General features: G+C 55.6%; 2 protein-coding genes across 7 annotated transcripts; both read right to left on the reverse strand.

The window, feature by feature from the left end:
• Positions 1 to 1,371: 1,371 nt before the first annotated feature.
• On the reverse strand, positions 1,372 to 6,310 carry IRF9 (interferon regulatory factor 9). Of its 2 annotated transcripts, XM_082649719.1 has the most exons (10): positions 6,037 to 6,310; positions 5,067 to 5,247; positions 4,561 to 4,744; positions 4,191 to 4,321; positions 4,021 to 4,102; positions 3,846 to 3,917; positions 2,883 to 3,224; positions 1,925 to 2,040; positions 1,610 to 1,777; positions 1,405 to 1,499 (listed from the first exon to the last, which is right to left on the reverse strand). In XM_082649719.1, the coding sequence occupies exons 2-9, from the start codon at positions 5,244 to 5,246 to the stop codon at positions 1,649 to 1,651; spliced, it is 1,236 nt and encodes a 411-aa protein (XP_082505845.1). In that variant the 5' UTR covers position 5,247; positions 6,037 to 6,310; the 3' UTR covers positions 1,405 to 1,499; positions 1,610 to 1,648. The 2 variants fall into 2 exon arrangements, with proteins under 2 accessions (XP_082505844.1, XP_082505845.1); XM_082649718.1 differs by having other exon boundaries at positions 1,372 to 1,777; positions 6,037 to 6,309.
• A 399-nt stretch (positions 6,311 to 6,709) lies between these two features.
• RNF31 (ring finger protein 31) lies at positions 6,710 to 16,957 on the reverse strand. Of its 5 annotated transcripts, none has more exons than XM_082649716.1 (21): positions 16,615 to 16,957; positions 16,382 to 16,528; positions 16,076 to 16,231; positions 15,821 to 15,880; positions 15,642 to 15,717; positions 15,247 to 15,424; positions 14,385 to 14,772; positions 13,920 to 14,207; positions 13,410 to 13,658; positions 13,124 to 13,309; positions 12,806 to 13,012; positions 10,937 to 11,110; positions 10,755 to 10,853; positions 10,572 to 10,661; positions 9,064 to 9,178; positions 8,841 to 8,959; positions 8,457 to 8,570; positions 8,252 to 8,309; positions 7,439 to 7,535; positions 6,968 to 7,136; positions 6,710 to 6,857 (listed from the first exon to the last, which is right to left on the reverse strand). In XM_082649716.1, exons 1-21 carry the CDS (start codon positions 16,804 to 16,806, stop codon positions 6,804 to 6,806), a joined length of 3,216 nt encoding a protein of 1,071 aa, XP_082505842.1. In that variant the 5' UTR covers positions 16,807 to 16,957; the 3' UTR covers positions 6,710 to 6,803. The 5 variants fall into 5 exon arrangements, with proteins under 5 accessions (XP_082505842.1, XP_082505840.1, XP_082505841.1 ...); XM_082649714.1 differs by having other exon boundaries at positions 8,457 to 8,636; XM_082649715.1 differs by having other exon boundaries at positions 13,920 to 14,210.
• Positions 16,958 to 17,102: the final 145 nt, after the last annotated feature.

Raw genomic sequence — 17,102 nt, forward strand, 5'->3', positions numbered from 1 at the left:
CAATGGAGGATTTCAAGCAGAGGAATGACATGATAAGATTTATGTGTTAAGAGGATCTCTTCTGTGTTGAGAATGGGCTGAAGGTGGACAAGAGTGGAAGCAGAAAAGATGTGGAAGGAAGCAGAAAGAAGAGGTGTGAGAGATGATGGTGTTTGAACCAGTCTTGGTTAGGGAAGCAGAGTCAGATTCTGGATAGATTTTGAAGGAAGGAATGATAGGATTTGCTGATGGGTTGGATGTGGGGTATAACAGAAAATGAAGTGAAGGTGCAGGAGGGATTTCAGCAGGGCCTGTGCACCTGCACACTCAGTACCCAATTTCCTCACTGCCTATGCAGATGCCTGTTGGGGCTCCTGGCTTCTCAGGATGACAATGAGGAAGGTCCAAGGAGGCAGAAAGGCTCAAAAGCAGTGAAGTTTGTCAGGTGAGACAGCAAGAAGTTCCTCAAGAATCTAGACATCCAGATTTGATCATGTCAGTGAGCCACTCAAAGCTTATAAAAGTGACATGACAGGAAGGAGCTGGTCTGGGAGGCTACCTCTCCGCCAGTTTGGTGTCATGTACGGGAAGCGGGAAGCTGGAGGCTGTGGCAGTCGGGTTAAGCGGTGAACTAGTCTGGTGGAGATGAGTGTAGGATGAGGTAGGATGACCGGTGGCCTTGTGAAGAAGAACTACCAGTTTGGGAGCAAGATAAACACGGGGCAAGGGAGAGTGGTGTTGGTGGATCTGGACCCCTGGGATCCCAGCAGACAGAGTGCTGGTGATGTGGCAGTCTAGGCCATGTTGTCTGTCATGGTGCTCAGGTAGAGTGAGGAGACCTGTTTGGGAGCAGCCTTCAGTTGGGGTGACAGTGCCCCAGGTACCGGGAGAAGAGGCACCAGGGCATGGTCTGCCCAGGGCACAGGAGGCTCAGCCACTCTTCCCTCTGATTTCCTCCCCTGCCAGGCCCCAGGGCCTCCAGCTCATCATTTCAGGTCTGTTCATTGAGACCTCCAGGCCAGAGTCCAACCCTAGGCGGAATCAGAGCCCTCTAGCCAAGGACTGTGGACGCCGGATTTCCCTTATGAAGGTGGCTACAGTGGTCATAGGCTCAGTGCCCCTCTTTTTGGCTGACCCCAACCCTCTCCCTAATCCTGGTTGCCTAGAGGATACAGAGAGCCAGGCCCAGAACCTGAAGCTTCCTAGCCCAGAGAGCTTGCTAGCCCGAACCTGTGTCTGGAGGAGAGGAAAGAGGCCCAGAGATGCCAGCAGGAAGAGAACCCGAGTGCCCTGCCCTCAGGTTACATCCCCATCATCTCTCTGTGACCCTGCTGCCTTCTTCTCTCAACAAGTCCGATGCTGATTCCTTTTCAATAAAATTTTATTTTCAATCCTTAGTGAAGATCTAAGAAGAAAATATAAAGTGCTAGGTTTTAGGGTTGCGGGCAGAGGGAAAGGCCCCGAGTTCGCGCCATCTGTACTTGCCCAGTTCAGTTCCTCAGAGACGAAAGAGGGTATATCTCAAAATTAAAAAAAAAAAAAAAAAAGTCATCCTTGTGTTCCCCACCAACCAAGGTCTATGAGGAGTTCAAGGACTAAATCACCACAGACAACCGATGAGAATGATCACCGTGGGAGGCAGGTCGAGAGCGTGGAGGAAGAGGCTCTCTCAAAGCAGATAGGTGGAACAGAGAGAGGAGAAGGAGGCTGGGTCCTCCAGGCTCTGCACCAGGGGCAGGATGGCTGCCTGATCCTCTGGAGTCTTCTCCAGTAAATGTCGGGCAAAGGCCTGCTCCATCTGCACGAAGAGGTCGGGAGAGGGGGTTGTGAGCACGGCAGGCAGGGCCGGACACTACGCCCAGGGGCTCTTTCCCCGGGAGGCCCTCTTCCTCCTCAACACCCCACTCCCATGCAGGCAGGCTGTTCTTGCCCTATCCCGACTCACCTGCACAGTGATAAGACTCTGTGGGGTGTGGTTGGGGCCAGGGCTCTCCTCCCAGAAATTCAGTGTCACCTGGAACTCGGGTGCGGGGCCCAGGCCCTGGAAGTACCTGGCCAGGTCTGAGAGAAAAGGTCAAGAGTTGGAAGAGAAGACAGAGGGTCTCAGGCAGGGAGGGATTGGGGAGGATCCCATAATGGAGAAAGAGGGGTGGCAGTGGGGCCACTCAGAGACCAAGGCCAGAGCAGGAGCCTCAGGGTGGTGAGGCCGTTGCCTGGTGCCAGGGGAAATGTTAGGAACTGAGCTGCTACTCGCCTGTGGACAAATAGGGAAAGCGGCCGCCTTTTGGAGGTAGCCAGTCGTCACACAACCTGAAACCTGGGGGAGCTGGGGGAGCTTAAGAGTCCTCTCGGCAGCAGCCCTGGCTGCTAACACAGTTGTGCCACACCTCTGTTGCCTGCTCACAGCCTCCCTGCACTAGGGGACCCCGTGGCCCTGGGTCCCCTATACTCCAGGCCCTCACTCCCGAAGTCCAATTGACAGTGGAATGGAGGCAGGAAGTGGGATTCCAAGCGTGGATGGGAGAGGGGCAAGCTGAGGGGCGGCTGAGCGGTGGGCGAGGGCACGTGATGCACACAGCTCTCGCGAATGTGTGAGTGGTCGCTGGGCAGGTGTGTCCAGTGGGGGGGTGCCACGAGGCGCACCTTCCCATGATTACTGTACGCTCCCGTGTGGTGGTGCTCCCGAGGCGTGACAGCCTCGTGCTTGGCTTACCTGGTCCTCATCTTCCACGGCCTTGGCTGGGGAAGGGGGGCTGCCAGGGCTGAGCATTGCACGAGTGCAGGGGCCATGCCTGGGCTGTGATGGGGGATGTGCTGGAGGGAGCGCAGGGTGGTGGCCGGGCCCATGGAGGGGGAACAGAGGTGGGGGAAGGGGCTCAGGGGCTTGGCGGGAGCAGCCTCACCTCTGCAGAAATAGGTGGTTCTGAAGAGCTCCACGCACTGGTTGCTGGGCAGCAGGTGCGGGCCTGGACCAGGTGGAGCCTGGGGCGCGTTCCAGGAGATGGGGATGGGGCAAAGGCGCTGCACAAAGAGGCCTCGGGAGTTGCTGGCCACCAGGACCCCTCTCTTGAGCTGGCTCAGCAAGCGCTGGGTGGGCTCTTGTGGGCCAGGTTTGGGAAATACCACCTGCTCCATGCCGCACTGGGAGCGCGAGGGCTCAGCCACGAGGCGGCAGTCCAGGCTCTGCACCTGGGCCTCACCCACCACACGTCCATCGTAGATGAAGGTGAGCAGCAGAGAGTAGTCTGTGGACAAAGAAAGGCCAGCTGCACCGGTGCCCCTCCCCAGGGGCTCACTGGCCAGCAAGAGGCTCTGGAGAAATGAAGAGGGGCTTCCTGCAAATCCAGCATCCTCATTTTGCTGGCGAGGAACGTGAGGCTCAGAGAGAGAAACCAGGTAAGGGCTGGTGAGGACCAAGCAGGACCAAGCAGGCCGCAAGGTGGGGGCGGCAGCCGCACCTTCTAAGGATAGAGAAGGCGCCCTCCCTCCTCATCCTCCTGCCAACCCTCGGCAGCCCAGAGGGCTTCCCATCATACTTTCCCATCACTCAGGAGAAGAGCTAATACACAGATTCTCACTGAGGCCTTAATGGCCAGGGCCTTACAGTTTACAAGAGGGTCCCAGAGATCAGTCCTCTACTTAACCCACAGAATCAATGTCTCAAAGTGGATTTCCAGGGAACACAGCATGTAGGGGGTATTTTTGAGAAGTGAGCTGTTTGGAGTGGTGGCAGGTGCACTGCCTAGAAACCAGTGCCTCTGAGTAAGGTGGCCCCGGTTTGCTGCAAGCCCTGACAGATTAGATACATACGTAGCCAGAGGAGGACAAGGGAGGATGGGGGCAGGGGTGAGTCAAACGCCAAGTACCTGAACCTGGAGGGGGCAGAAGCTCTGGGGACACCAGATCTCCTTGGAGAGGGGCCTCAGCTGTGTCCCTACCTGGGGGGGAGGCAGAGGCACTGGTCATTCAGAGTGGACTGGGGAGTCCAAGGGCCAGAGGCTGTGGCATGGAGGATAACACAGGAGGCAGGGCACTTGGTACCTTCCTGAAGCTCGGGGCTGTTGCTGCTGCTGCTGCTCCCGGAGTCTGAATAGGTTGTTCCCCCACTGGTCTCCACCAGCTCCTACAGACACAGTTTCTATCGTTGGCCCATCTCTCCCCCAGGTACTGTTCTGCCCTCAGGTCCACCCGGTTCCCTCCCCAGCTCTCACATTTTTGAGGGGGTCCTGGAGCAAGGAGGGGCTGAGTATGCAGTTCTTCGTAGTAACCTCGTCCTCCTTCCTCTCAGAGGACACAGAACTGTGGTGTCGCTTTGATGGTGATTTCTGGGTCCCTGGCTGAGCTGTGGAACGTTGAGAGGGAGAGGAAGGTCAGAGCCTTAAGTGGGCACAGAGGGAAGGGGAGAGGTAGGAGGCAGTGAAAGGATGGGCAGGACTGGCAGGGAACCTGCTCCCCAAGGACAGGGCAGAACTCTGACCGAGGGGCCTGGAGGGAGGCCACCACCCTCCCAGGAGGCGCAGGGCTCCATCCTTCCTCCCCAGGCTGCTGATTCTAGGAGTGGCGGGGCAAAGGGACACCCACCGGGGAGGGTTCCAGGTGGCAGCAGCCGGTACACCTTGTAGGGCTCAGCCCCATCCCTGTGGCCATTCTCAGGAACCTCCTGGAACTCAGAACTCTTGTTCAGAGCACAGCGCAGACGAGTCTTCCAGATAGCAGGGCCTTCCGAGTCCCCATCCTTGTGCTTTCCCTTAAATATTGCCCAGGCCTAGGACACAGCAGAAGTAAAGAAGAGGCAGCATGTTGTGGACTGCAGATCCTTTACCAAGGCTGGCTTCACGGATGTGTGGCCTGAGCGCTCACACAGAAGGGCCTCTGCTAGGTTTATGCTCAGCTATTGCCACCTTGAGGTCCTTACTAAGGTTTGCATTTTCATCTTGCATGGGGCTCTGACAATTACGTAATGTAGCTGGTTCTACCCTGCAACCTCCCCTTTATCTGAAACCCAGGTGGATGTAAGCGCTTGAGGGTGACAGTGCCAGTATATATTCCATCCCTCCCTCCAAGGGGCTGGTTTCCGGGCCTTTCACCTTGAAGAAGGCGGCATCCTGATCCTCCCGGAAGTCCTGCTTGCCTGCGTGCTTCCAAGGAATCCGGAACATGGTCTTGGCCGCATCTTCCCAGCACACTCCTGGGAACTGCCCGCTCTCCACCTGCTCCACCACCCAGTTCCGGAGCTTCCGGGTGCAACGTGCCCTGCCTGATGCCATCCTGGGGATAAAAGCAGCAGGAAGTGTCAGGGGAACTGATACTTTGGGAAGAGTGAGATCCTGGCCCTTGGGGTTGGATTTCGGCAAGGGCCCCTAGAGATCTCATCCATCTTTTTGTCTCTATAGATATAATCTCAAACTTCTGAGGCTGAATTGTTTCATTTCTGCCGTCACTAGCGATGACCAAAAATACTTTCTTTTTAACAGCCCAAGCTGTGACATCTAGAAGGGAACCTTAGGCATTGGTCTTAATTTTAAGGTTTTTCAGGAATCTATCATTCCCTTGGTGTCCTGCTCCTGGTGAGAGGCCCTGTCTGGATCCCCAAGTATTTACAGACACAGTGGCTGCTTGTGAGATGCCTCTTCAACCCTCTTCACTCACCACCCCCACAACCTATCCTTCGATGCCCCCCAACCTCCCCCCCCTTGTCCCAGGGGTAGGTGGGGCAGGGAGCTGGGGGCAGGAAGCTGGGGGCAGGGGCAGGGGCAGAGCTGTGGGCGGGCGGAAGTGGGCAGGACCAGGAGGCAAGAAAACAATCAGGGGAGAGCAGCAGAGTCTTCTTCCCCAAACCCGGTAGTAGGTGCCCCTGTCCTTTGCCTAGAGGGCTTGGGACACCGGCCTCCCCATCAGTCTTTCACTCACGCCAAATTCCAGCTCCCCGGCTCACAGGCCTTCTGTCTATTCCTCAGTCTAGCAGAGGGGTCCCCAGGAGCCTCTACCCACCACCTCCAATCTAGCCGGGCCTTCCCACCTAGACCCAGGCTGACACCTATTTTTGGTTAATCTTACCTGAGCTGCTCTGCAGGCTGTCCCAGGGCTCAGCCGACCTCAGCTCAGCTCCTGGCTAGGCAGCTCCTGGATCTCTCCGCCCCTTTCTACAGTCCCCACCCTAAGTTTCAGTTCTGCTCCAGGGAGGTTCTTTTCCCCGAAATCACGTGGTCTCCGAGTTGCAGGGTAACTGGTTACCACCAGGGGGAAGCAGCATCTGAGAATCTTATCGTAGGAATCCTGCGGTCAGAGTCTGGAGGAGGGACCTACTGCCTCAGGCTCATTCCCCTTCCTCCCTCAAGATACTCTTTGCTTGTATCAGACCACCTCTATGACACTGCTGCTTCCCCAGGGAGGCCGCAGTGTCCCGGAGTCTAGCCTGGGGCCTCTGGATAGCTCTGTACCACTTGTGCATCTGTGTTCCCCCACGATGCCTGCTTGGTACCTACTAGGTCACCCCCAAATATCAGCTGAATTCAATAAAAGAAGAAAGGATGCAGGGAAAGAGGAAGCCCAGGCCAGGTGGCTAGATGGGGAGGGCTGCCCTTGGCCTCCCACAGCATCAATTGCTTCTGCCTGAGTCCAGAGAGGGTCAGGTGGCAGGCTGCAGGGGGCCTTTAGCAAAGCTCTATTCACACACACCCCTTTCCCTGGTGCCCCAGGATGGTGGGGTCAGGAAGGAAGAAGGACCACCAAGAAGCCTGGGCAAGGAAATGCCTCTTTATTGGTGCTGGAGGTGTTCCCGGGGAGTCAGATCACGGGACCTTCATTGGGACCCTTGCCCTCAGCTACTTCCTCCTGCGGGGGATACTCTGTCCCAAGGGCACCTCTTCTATCAGCTTCTGTAGAAGGAGAGAGAAGATGATGATACTGGAAGCCTGGGGCTCAGACACAGTCTGGACAGGGGACTTCTAGAGAGTGGGGTCAGAGGTGAGGCTGGGGGAGGCTTTACCTGTAACAAGCGGGCGTGGTAGGTGGCGGCATCCTCCCCAGGCAGCGGCTGGGGGCGCACATGCAGGTAGCGCTCGGCAGCCGTCTCCAGCTCCTCCACCTCATACAGGCTGGCTGGGTCCAGTGAGTGGGCGTTGATGAGGCTCACAAGGTACTCTTTGTAGTGCGCCCTGGGGAGATGAGAGGGTGGAATATTGTTCTTCTGAAGTTTGACTGATATCAACTGAGTGTGTCCAGCACTGTGCTGGGCACTAGCATACTCAGATGAACAAGACCGACACCCCTCGCCAGTTGCTCTTGTGGGCCCTTGCCAATCTGTGCACACCACCTTTCTGTGCCCTCGCCTAGAGAGGCCCCTCCCTCCCACTTCTTGCAGGACCTACTGCTTGCAGAGACCCACTCTTCTGCCCAGGCACACCCCCAGTGCTCCTGTGCCGCCGACGCCGTGCTCCACGCCCTGCCTGGCACTCACTGGCAGAGGCCGGCATAGCCAGCAGGAGTCTCCTTGCCGCAGGCTTCGTCCCGGAACCCGTTGGGAACTTCCTTCTGCTCCATCACTCGGCAGCCACCTAGGGGTAAGGGAAGGAAGGGTCCCTTTGTCTGGAGGGGGCCACTGACCACGAAGGCCCAGGAGAACTAGGATATGGATGGAGGCATGGGAGGTAGCCTCTAGGGAGGGGACTGAGGACAGGAGCCCCTGCTCTAACAGCTGTGCCAGAGATGCCACCGTGCAGACCACTTCCGACACAGAAGCAGGGACCTTGCTGTCCCTGCTTTTAGCCAAGCTGACTTCTGGCCCATATAATCATATACTCCCTTGAGACAGCTCTTTTGGTTGTGATTTAGCTCTTGCGAGGTTAGCTTATTCTGTGAAGGTCTTACTCTACACAGATGGTAAGAAGTGGGGCAGATTAGAATCATATATAACATCTTTCTGTTGCCCTCATGGAACCTAAAACAGTGCAACTAGTAAGTCTTTAATTAAATAGTCATTGAGTTAACTAATGAATCACTATCCTTTGGGAATGGGAGAATAAAATTAGCATCGAGGTGCCAGGCGCTTGAATGTGGCCTCACATAAAACAGCTTGGCTGCAAGGTGGATATGGTCCCCACTTTACAGAGGAAGAAACAAGCCTGGGGAGGCTGAGTCACCAAAGAGCACAACAAGCAAGCACAGGATGGGCCTGCGTCCTGGTCCAACCCCAGACCCAAGCCTCGCCTTCATCCATCACACAGGGGGAGCCCAGCCCCTCCTCTTGCCTTCTCCCAGGCCCGACACTCACCTCCAGGCACTGCCCGGGCCCCCGCTGGGGGCTCTGTGTTGAACATGACGTTATTGTCCTGAGGAGGGCAGAAGGATGGGCGTTAGCTTCCCTTGGTGCCAGCCTGCTGGATTTCTCGGCATCCAGGCCTTTCCCTTCCTGCCACCCTGTGCCCTGCCTCCTCTCCTGGGTGACTGGCAAACCAGCCAGGCTGGCCACCCCTGACCTGAAGCAGCTTCTGGAGCCGAGGAGCCGTCCAGTCCCGCAGGTAGAAGAGGCAGTCGCGGGGGTGGTGGCCATGCAGGGACTTCTTCACCCTGCAGTTAGGGTCTGGACATTTCTGGCGGAAACCCAGATGGGAGAGGGGAAGTTGGAGACTGTTGGGGTCCTGGCCTCTCAGGAACCCCTGCGTGAGGGGTGTAGGGGTGGGGGAGATGAGACATTGGAGGGTCTGGAGCAAGCAGAAGGGGAGAGAGGACAGAGAGGTGCTTTACCCCCCACTGTTCTCTTCTTCCCCTGGGTGTTCCTCAACGGCCTCCACCCCTCACTCCCTCACTCCCGATGGCAGCCCCACCCAGCTAGCCCTTCCATCCCCGTTCTCTGGGCTCACATTCTTGGCGTAAAAGGCATTGTAGCAGCCACTGCAGAACTGGTGGCGGCACTGGGTGCAGTGAAAGTGCATGCAGCCTCCTCGGGCCAGTGCGTACGAGAACTTGCACTTGGGGCAGTCTGCAAGGGACAGCAGGTCAGGGTTCGGGCTGCCACTGCTCCTCAGGCCCTCAGGAAGAGAGCCGCTGGCAATGAGAGATTACTGGGCAAACAGGCAATCTTACCTATGCCATTTTCCTGAAGGTACATCGCCAAGCCCTGGGCCTGGTACTCCGGGTCATTGGTGCGTTTCCAGTTCTGGAAATCTTCACAGCTCCGACCTCGGTGCTGCTCCTCCCACTGCCAGAAGGAAACGAGCTTCCCATGAAAGCTCTATCCTAGGCCCTTCTTGCTGGCCCCTCCACTCAGATCCAGCGGTCCCCTGGCTTAGTGTATGGCACTGCCATCCACCGTTTGCTCAAATCCCAAACCGAGGGGCCAGCCTTGGTTCTCTCATCTCTTCACACCCGAAACATTCACCAGCAAGTCTTGTTTCCACCACCCAAGCCTAGTTCAACCCTGTCCTTTTCTTCATCCCTACTCTGACCACCTTTACTCTGGGCCAGGTCAGGTCTCGTCTCGATTCCTAGTCTCTATGCCTCCACTCCTGCTCCCCTATGGTTCAGCCTCCACCTTGCAGCCAGTGTGCCTTTGAACATGTAACCAACTGCACTGGGAGTGTTCTAGCTTGGAGGTTTGGTGGTAAGGTCGCAGGTGTTCATTTTATTATGGTGTTTTATATGACAGATGCAGGGACTTCCCTGGTGGCACAGTAGTTAAGAATCCGCCTGTCAATGCAGGGGACATGGGTTCAAGCCCTTGTCCAGGAAGATCCCACATGCCGCAGAGCAACTAAGCCCGTGTGCCACAACTACTGAGCCTGCACTCTAGAGCCCGCGAGCCACAACTACTGAGCCCATGTGCCACAACTACTGAAGCCCACGCGCCTAGAGCCCATGCTCTGCAACAAGAGAAGCCACCACGATGAGAAGTCTGCACGCGGCAACAAAGAGTAGCCCCTGCTCACCTCAACTAGAGAAAGCCCGCACGCAGCAACGAAGACCCAACACAGCCAAAAATAAGTAAATAAATTAATTAAAATAAGTTAAAAAAAAAGACAGATGCAACTTTTTGGTATCAAATATTAAACTTTCTAAAGGTAAATGAGAGAGCATCACCCCTTGCTCAGTCGTAGAATGAAAGGCCGATCCCTTGCTGGACTGGCCTCACGGCCTCTCCTGATCGGGCAGCTAGCTCCTCTCCGACCGCCAGCCGCTCTCACCCTTGCTCTTGGGGCTCCAGCCACACAACACTTTTTCTGACTTTGGCCTTTCCATGTGTTGTTCTTTCTCTTCCAAATACTCTTTGCATAGTTGGCTTCTTCTTAACTTTCATGCCTGAGCTTAAATCCAGCCATTTCAGAGAAGACTTGTCTAACCTCTCGATCCTGTGTACTAGGTAGGTCCATCCTGTTATTCCTAACCTCAGATTCCTATTTGTTTTCTTCATAGAACTCACGGCGATGTATAATTCTGCTCTCTCTCCTTCCCTCACCCCTCCTCCCTCCCTCCCTGGCTAGCCTGTAACTCTTTGAGCCCAGAGCTCATGTCTGTTCTGTTCTCCAGCACACCCCGCGTCTAACAGTACCTGCGGTGGCTCAGCAGGTATTTCCAAAAGGATGGATGTGCCTCACCTGGCGCTTACAGCGCACGCAGAAGGTCTGGTGACACTGGGGACATGTTGCCTCCAGCTGCTCACGCTCGTATATGAAGCCAAAGGAGCACTGTGGGTGCAAGAGCATAAAGCTGTCTGAGGCCTGACCAGGCACCACTCCCCACCCGTCCCTCCGGTCAGCAGCTCTGGGCAGGCCTCTGACCTGGGCACACCACAAGAACTTGGGATCTCGCATGAGCACGCCCTCAGTCAGCTTCTTGTGGAACAGCGCATAGGCATCTGGCTCTAGGCTCTCTCGAAGCTGGGAACAGGATGTGGAAGTGGCGGGTGGGCAAGGCTCCTGTTCAAAGCCCAGGGCACCCTGAGTCCTAGGGACTTCAGTACCTGGATATCGAGGGTGGAAAAGTAGCTGAGCAGCTGTGCATCATCGGTGAGGTCGGGGCGGCCACAGGCAGGGCACACCATGTCTGTGATGTGTTTCTCCTTCAGGGCAATGGTGAAGTGCTGGCGGAAGCAGTCGGGACAGATAGTGCACTCACAGGAGGTCAGAGCCTGCATCTGGTGGAGGGGAAGGGAAGGGAGGGAAGAGGGTAAGAAGCTACAGTTGCCAGCTGAGGGGGGGCAGTAGCCAGGTGTCTGCTATGAAACCGGGGTCTAATTAACAACTGGGTGGGCAACCTAAATGTCTGAAGACCTTCAGATGGAAAAAAACAGACAATGGTGAGACCTAAGGTAAACGGAAGAATGCCCTCTAAAGGCATCCACATTCAATTAAAAGCAAACACACAATAACTGAATCACTTTGCTGTACACCTGAAACTAACACAGCATTGTAGATCAACTATACTCCAGTAGAAAATAAAAATTTTTTAAAAGTTAATTTAAAAAGGAAAAAAAAGCCGGGGGTGGGGTGGGGGGTGGTGGTGGTGGTGGATTCCCTGGTGGTCCAGTGGGTAGGACTCCGCACTTTCACTGACAAGGGCCCGGGTTCAATCCCTCGTTGGGGAACTAAGATCCTGAAAGCTGTGTGGCGTGGCCAAAAAAAAAGCAAACACAAACAACATCCTTGAAATGACAAAACTACAGCAATGGAGAACAGACTAGTGGCTGCCATATGACAGGAGGAGGGGAAGAAGGTTCCAACTATAAAGCGGTAGCACAAGGGGGTTGCATTGTGGTATCTTGATTGTGGTGGTGGTTACATGAATCTACATGTGGGGTCAAATGGCATACAACTACACACATACACACTGATGCACAAAATGAACAAAGCCTGCGGTCTAGCTGACATTGTACCAATATCTATTTCTTGGTCTTGATATTGCACTATGATTATACAAGATGTCACCATTGGGAGGGGGTGGATAAAGAGCACACAGGACTCTGTACTATTTTCATAACTGCCTGTGACTCTACAATTATTTTAAAATAAAGAGTAAAAACAAAAAACATACAGAGCCAGCCTAACTAAACTGGGCTGTATTTTGCCAAAGAACTGCCACTTCTGACCTAGAGTAAGTCAGAAGGGGCTCAGGAGATAAGAGGGGCCTATTCCTACCAAGTGGGTATTTGATGATCACATTAAATAACGGTAATTTTTTTGGTGTGACAGTGGTATTTGTGGTTATATTTTCAAAGAGTTTTATCTTTTAGAGATACATATTGAAATATTACAGATAAACTATCTGACATCTGAGATTTGTTTCAAAATAATCCTATGTAGGGGCTTCCCTGGTGGTGCAGTGGTTGGGAGTCCGCCTGCCGATGCAGGGGACACGGGTTCGTGCCCTGATCCAGGAGGATCCCACATGCCGCGGAGCGGCTGGGCTCGTGAGCCATGGCCGCTGGGCCCGCGCGTCTGGAGCCTGTGCTCCGCAACGGGAGAGGCCACAACAGTGAGAAGCCCACGTATCGCAAAAAATAAAAATAAAAAAAGAATCCTATGTATGTGCAGATGAAGTAAAGATTGGTCATCCATTAATAATGGCTGATGATGAATACATGGTGGGGGGAGGGAGAGTGGAATCCATTATACAGTTTTCTCTACTATCGCATGTTCGAAATTTCCCATAATAGAACATTTAAAAAAAAGAGAGGGAGGTGGCCTATTCTTGCCCTCCCCTTTCCAGAAGCCTTCAGGGGCACATGGGCAACTGCAGAGCAAAAGACAAGATCAGAGACGGGCTGGGGTAGAGTGGGGATCCAAAGGGAACAGAGCAATTCTAAGGCCAGGGGCAGTGGGGAGGGACTTACCCGGTTGCGGGGCAGGGCCCAGCTGCACACGGCACACTCCTGGGCAAGCAAGCGGCGCAGGAAGGCCCGGTCCTGGCTCTGCCTCACAGCTTCTACCACATCCCCCAACTCATAGTTCCTGGGTGTTTCCTGCAGTAGCGCCAGCGCCAGCTCTGCCCGGCCCCAGCTGGGGAGTGCGTGGACTGCCAAAAGCCGTCTGACCAGGCTCTGCAAGGCGATTCAGGTGGAGAGGGAAGAAGTGGCTGTCAGACCGCAGAGAGCCTACCCCTCAGCCTGCCCTCAGCCCTACTAAGTGGGCTCTTCACCTCCTTCCAGCACCTGCTTATCTGGCCCGTCCCAGGAAGGGGTGGGCTCAGGACCACTGTCCCAGAGGCGCTGATGGAAGGGTTCTAGGCGCTGGCGCTGTAGCTCAGTCAGGGCTCGTGCCACGTCACCTCCATGTTGGAACAAGGCATGAAGAGACCCCTCCTCAGGCTCAAAGCCCAGGGACCGGAGCTCCTGCACCTGTGAGTTGGGAGGGGTGAGAAGGAGTGAAGAAGAATGTGAGAGGCTCTGAGATCCACAGCCCTCAATCCTGCACCCGCTCCAGCACAGCTGCTGCTACCTTCCTCCGCCGGGCCCGCACACACTCTTTCACAGCTTCATCCAGGTTGCCATGACGATCCAGCCAGGCATTCCGGGCCTCCTGACAGGAAAAGGCACCCAGCCTCGGGTCCTGCTGTCCAGCCAGCTCAGCCACCATCTCCAGCACGTAGGGCAGCTCTGAGCGCAGCCACTGCAGGGGCACCTCGGTGCCCGAGTACTGCAGAGCTGAGAAGACCTCCTCTGGACAGGCGCCTCCGGCTTCCCCTTCCTAAGGCACAGTCCCGCCCAGATAGGGCGCCCATCAGGAAGGGCACACCCCACCCACCCTTAGCCCGAACCAAAATGCTGACAGTGCTTGAGCTGTCATGGATCATGGATCACGTGAGCAGGACACAGCATGATGCCTGCCGTGGGGGAAGGGTTCAATAAGAGGCAGCTGCTGCTAACAATGACAGGTTTTGAGAACTTGCATCAATCAACTGCAGCCTCTCTCTTCCCCCACAAGCTTATCCCAGGCCCAAATCCTCACCCGGATCTTGAGCACTAGCTGGAGACCTTCCTCCCGCATCTTGTCTTGGCGCTGCTTCTCAAGGTCCCCACAGGAACTGGCCAGGGGGGCACTGAGGCGTCGTGGAGGCCCTGGTTCAGGGAGTTGCTCTTCCAAAGAGCTGGCAAGGGGCTGAGGGGTATGCTGTACTGGCTTGGGGCTGCTGGTCCGGTTGCACATAGCACACACCCAGCCAGGGCCCGAGTTGCAGAAGGTACAGTGAATGCAGTACCACACTGGAGTCTGGGCAGAGGAGAGCAAAGTATCCTCCTGCTGGGAAGGCAGAAAGAATTATCCCATTGAAGGTTGGCTGAGGCTCAAGATGGAAATATAGGAAGCTGGGGGGAAGATACCGGGGAACTGAAGGAAAATAGGGGATGAAGAAGTAGAGAATGGCCTGTGGTAACAGGTGCAAATAAAGAGCTGAGAAGGCCAGGAACAGGTTACCTGAAGGGGCTGCAGGCAAACGCCGGCATCCTGAGAATCCACTACCAAGCTGGGAGGCTGAGCCAGCCGAGGTCGCTCACACATGGCACACAGCACAAACACAGCCTCATTCTCAAAGGTGCAGCTCTGGCAGGCCCAGTGACCCCGTGCAAGCTCGGGTTCTACGCCCCCAGCTCCTTGGGGACCCTCAATCCCCAGCCCCAACCCTTTACAGCCTCGGGGCCGATCACAGGCCACACAGAGTACTGTCCAAGGTTCATTCAGCATGGCGCAGGCAGAACAGTGCCAGGGAAGACGGGCACTTGCAGGATCAGGGGAAGAAACAGAGCTGTCTCCCAGGGCCGGCAGGGAGGTTGACTGAGGCTGTGGTGGAGCTGAGGCAGGTAAGCTGTAATGGAAAAGCAGACACGGCCTGCTGAGGGGGTGCCTGGGACCCTTACCCAAGGGCATCCCTCATTCCCTGCAGGACAACACATGGCTCTGGCCTTTGCACATGTCTGGAACACTGCCATACCCATAGCCTCTTCAACATTTAAATGACAGCCTAAAGTCCACATCTGGCTGGTAAATATCCCTAACATAGGGTCTGACCCCTATTAGGTGCTTAAAATATTACCAACTGATTGAGTTGATCCTTCTGACTAAGCTGCATCCTCCTACTACCTATCTGCACACCCAAATAATCTATTTTGCTATGACTGCTACTTGCTTGACATGTATATCTATGATCTCCTGGAAGGCAGTAACTGGCTGCTTGCTCTCTATGAGACAGTCTTTAGCACAGAATCCAGCACATAGTAGATACTCAAATAATTTTAAGTTCTCTCAATTTCGCTCCCACTCAGGAGAAAAGGCCTCTCACTTGGGGGTCAGGTGGGTGGCCTGGGGGGCCACAGGCAGGGTCTGGCGGAGGTGATGTGCACGGTCTGGGTGTCCATGGAAGAGGCAATCACAAGTTGGGCACAAGCCCTGTTTACAAGCTAAGCAGTGCAATGTGCCTGGAGCAGAACCACAGAGGAAGCAGGGACCAGGAATGGAGGCTGGAGAACAGGAAAAAATAGAACATCTTTCTAAAAAAGACCAGGTTACATTTGAATCTGCTGTGGAGGGGACAAATCACAGACAACTTTTCAGCATATTTTTTCAACCCAAGGAAACAATTTTAATCTACACAAAAGGAAGATAACCAAGAAGACAGGAAATTTCCACCAGTATGATCTACTAGCATTCCCACCCCCCAACATAGGACAATAATACCTGGGGCAGAGGGTGTGGTGAGGGGGCCAGGATCAATCTCTCTCAGTAAGGGGGCAAACTCTGAGAGCTGCAGTATCTGAGGAAAAAGGACAGGGGATGAGCAAGGGCTTGGGGACAGAGGCCCACAACAGGTTCCCTTTGTTCGCCAGGCCCCAGAGCCCCATTCCTGCCTTCCTTACATCATCTTCAACCTTGTCTTTCAGCAGCTGCTCCAGTGCTTGTGGTTCTGGATGAGTATTCTGCAAACAAGGTAAGAGGAGTTCCCACCTAGAGCCCTGGAACAAGGCCCTCCCTCAAAGCCCTGGTCCCCCAACGTTCACAGTGTGAAAAGTACAGAGAGATCCTAAGTTACTGTGGGGACTATGCCTATGGTTCAGCAGCATGGGAGTCCCCACACTGGCTTTGTTGTTAGGCTGGGACTAGAGATATCTCACCTGTAGCAGCAGGCTGAGCTCTGTCCGAAGCAGCAGTACTTCCAGTGTGACTGTAGCAACTTGTTGCTCATCCGGCTCCTTCTGGCCCTCAGGGAAGCTCAACCCATCTGGCTGCTCCTCTGTGTAGCCATACAATCGCAGAACATCCCGGCCCCCCTGCCACACATTCAAACCAGTCACCGCCTAGCAGGTCCCCTTCCCAATAGGGCTGGACCTCAAACCATTCAGCACAGCCTCAGGCCCTTTCTAGTCAATCCCCAGCCCAGGCTAAGTTCCCTTCTCCCATTAGGGGCCCAGGGGCTTCACCTGAACAGCATCCACCGTACTGCGAAAGACAGGGTTATTAAACTTGACCCCGCGCCAGTACCGGGGCCGCTGAGGGCTGAGGAGGTTGCGGCCATATTTCTCCAGGATGTTCAGGGCCGTGGAGAGGGTGTTGAGGTAGTTTCGGGGCTGCGAGCAGTCAGAGAGCAGAAAGCTGTGAGCCCCAACCCGGCCTCAGGTCCTCTGTCCTCCTCCCAACCCGGGCCGGGCCTCACCTCCCCATGAGCGTTGCAGCGGACCAGGCGTGCAGCATCCAGCTGCAGGTAGCGGGCTGCTGGCGGCAGAGAGGTGACCAGTAGCGGCCGGAGCTGCTCCAGCGAAAACGCCTGCCCGGAATCCTTCCTCAGGGCGCTCGCCAGCTCCTCGCGGGCCGCCAGGAAGGCCCGCTCCTCCTCCTCCCCCGGCATCCTGAGACAGGAGTCAGCCCCAGCCCGCTGTCCGACGGGACCCGGCGCAGGCTGTGCGCGGTCCGAGCGCCGCCAGTAGCGCCTGGGGTCTGGCTTCGCGGCCCGACCCGGTCGGTTCGGACGCCCCGGGTCACTCACGGCACGGTCACTCTTCGGCCCCGGGCCCAACGCCAGGATTAGCGGGAACAGGAAGTACTAGGAAAGAGGGCGGGACTGCAACCCAAATTCAGGGGAAGGGGCGGGGTCTAAGCTTGAGGAAGGGCGGAGGCCAAGAAATCGGGGGGCGTGGCCCAGGG

The sequence above is a fragment of the Grampus griseus genome (genome assembly GCF_964374135.1).
Source record: "Grampus griseus genome assembly, chromosome: 2".
In the NCBI taxonomy this organism is placed as follows: Eukaryota; Metazoa; Chordata; class Mammalia; order Artiodactyla; family Delphinidae; genus Grampus; species Grampus griseus.

Excerpts from the sequence above, each read along its gene's own strand:
- IRF9 (XM_082649718.1), bottom strand. The coding sequence starts at position 5,246 with ATGGCATCAGGCAGGGCACGTTGCACCCGGAAGCTCCGGAACTGGGTG. Across the intron at positions 4,322-4,560 it reads GCCACCTGGAACCCTCCCCG|CTCAGCCAGGGACCCAGAAA; the intron begins GTGGGTGTCCCT and ends AACGTTCCACAG. Across the intron at positions 3,225-3,845 it reads TCTGCCCCCTCCAGGTTCAG|ACTACTCTCTGCTGCTCACC; the intron begins GTACTTGGCGTT and ends CTTTGTCCACAG.
- RNF31 (XM_082649712.1), bottom strand. The coding sequence starts at position 16,806 with ATGCCGGGGGAGGAGGAGGAGCGGGCCTTCCTGGCGGCCCGCGAGGAG. Across the intron at positions 15,881-16,075 it reads AGCTCAGCCTGCTGCTACAG|AATACTCATCCAGAACCACA; the intron begins GTGAGATATCTC and ends CCTTGTTTGCAG. Across the intron at positions 13,310-13,409 it reads TGCGGGCCCGGCGGAGGAAG|GTGCAGGAGCTCCGGTCCCT; the intron begins GTAGCAGCAGCT and ends CCCAACTCACAG.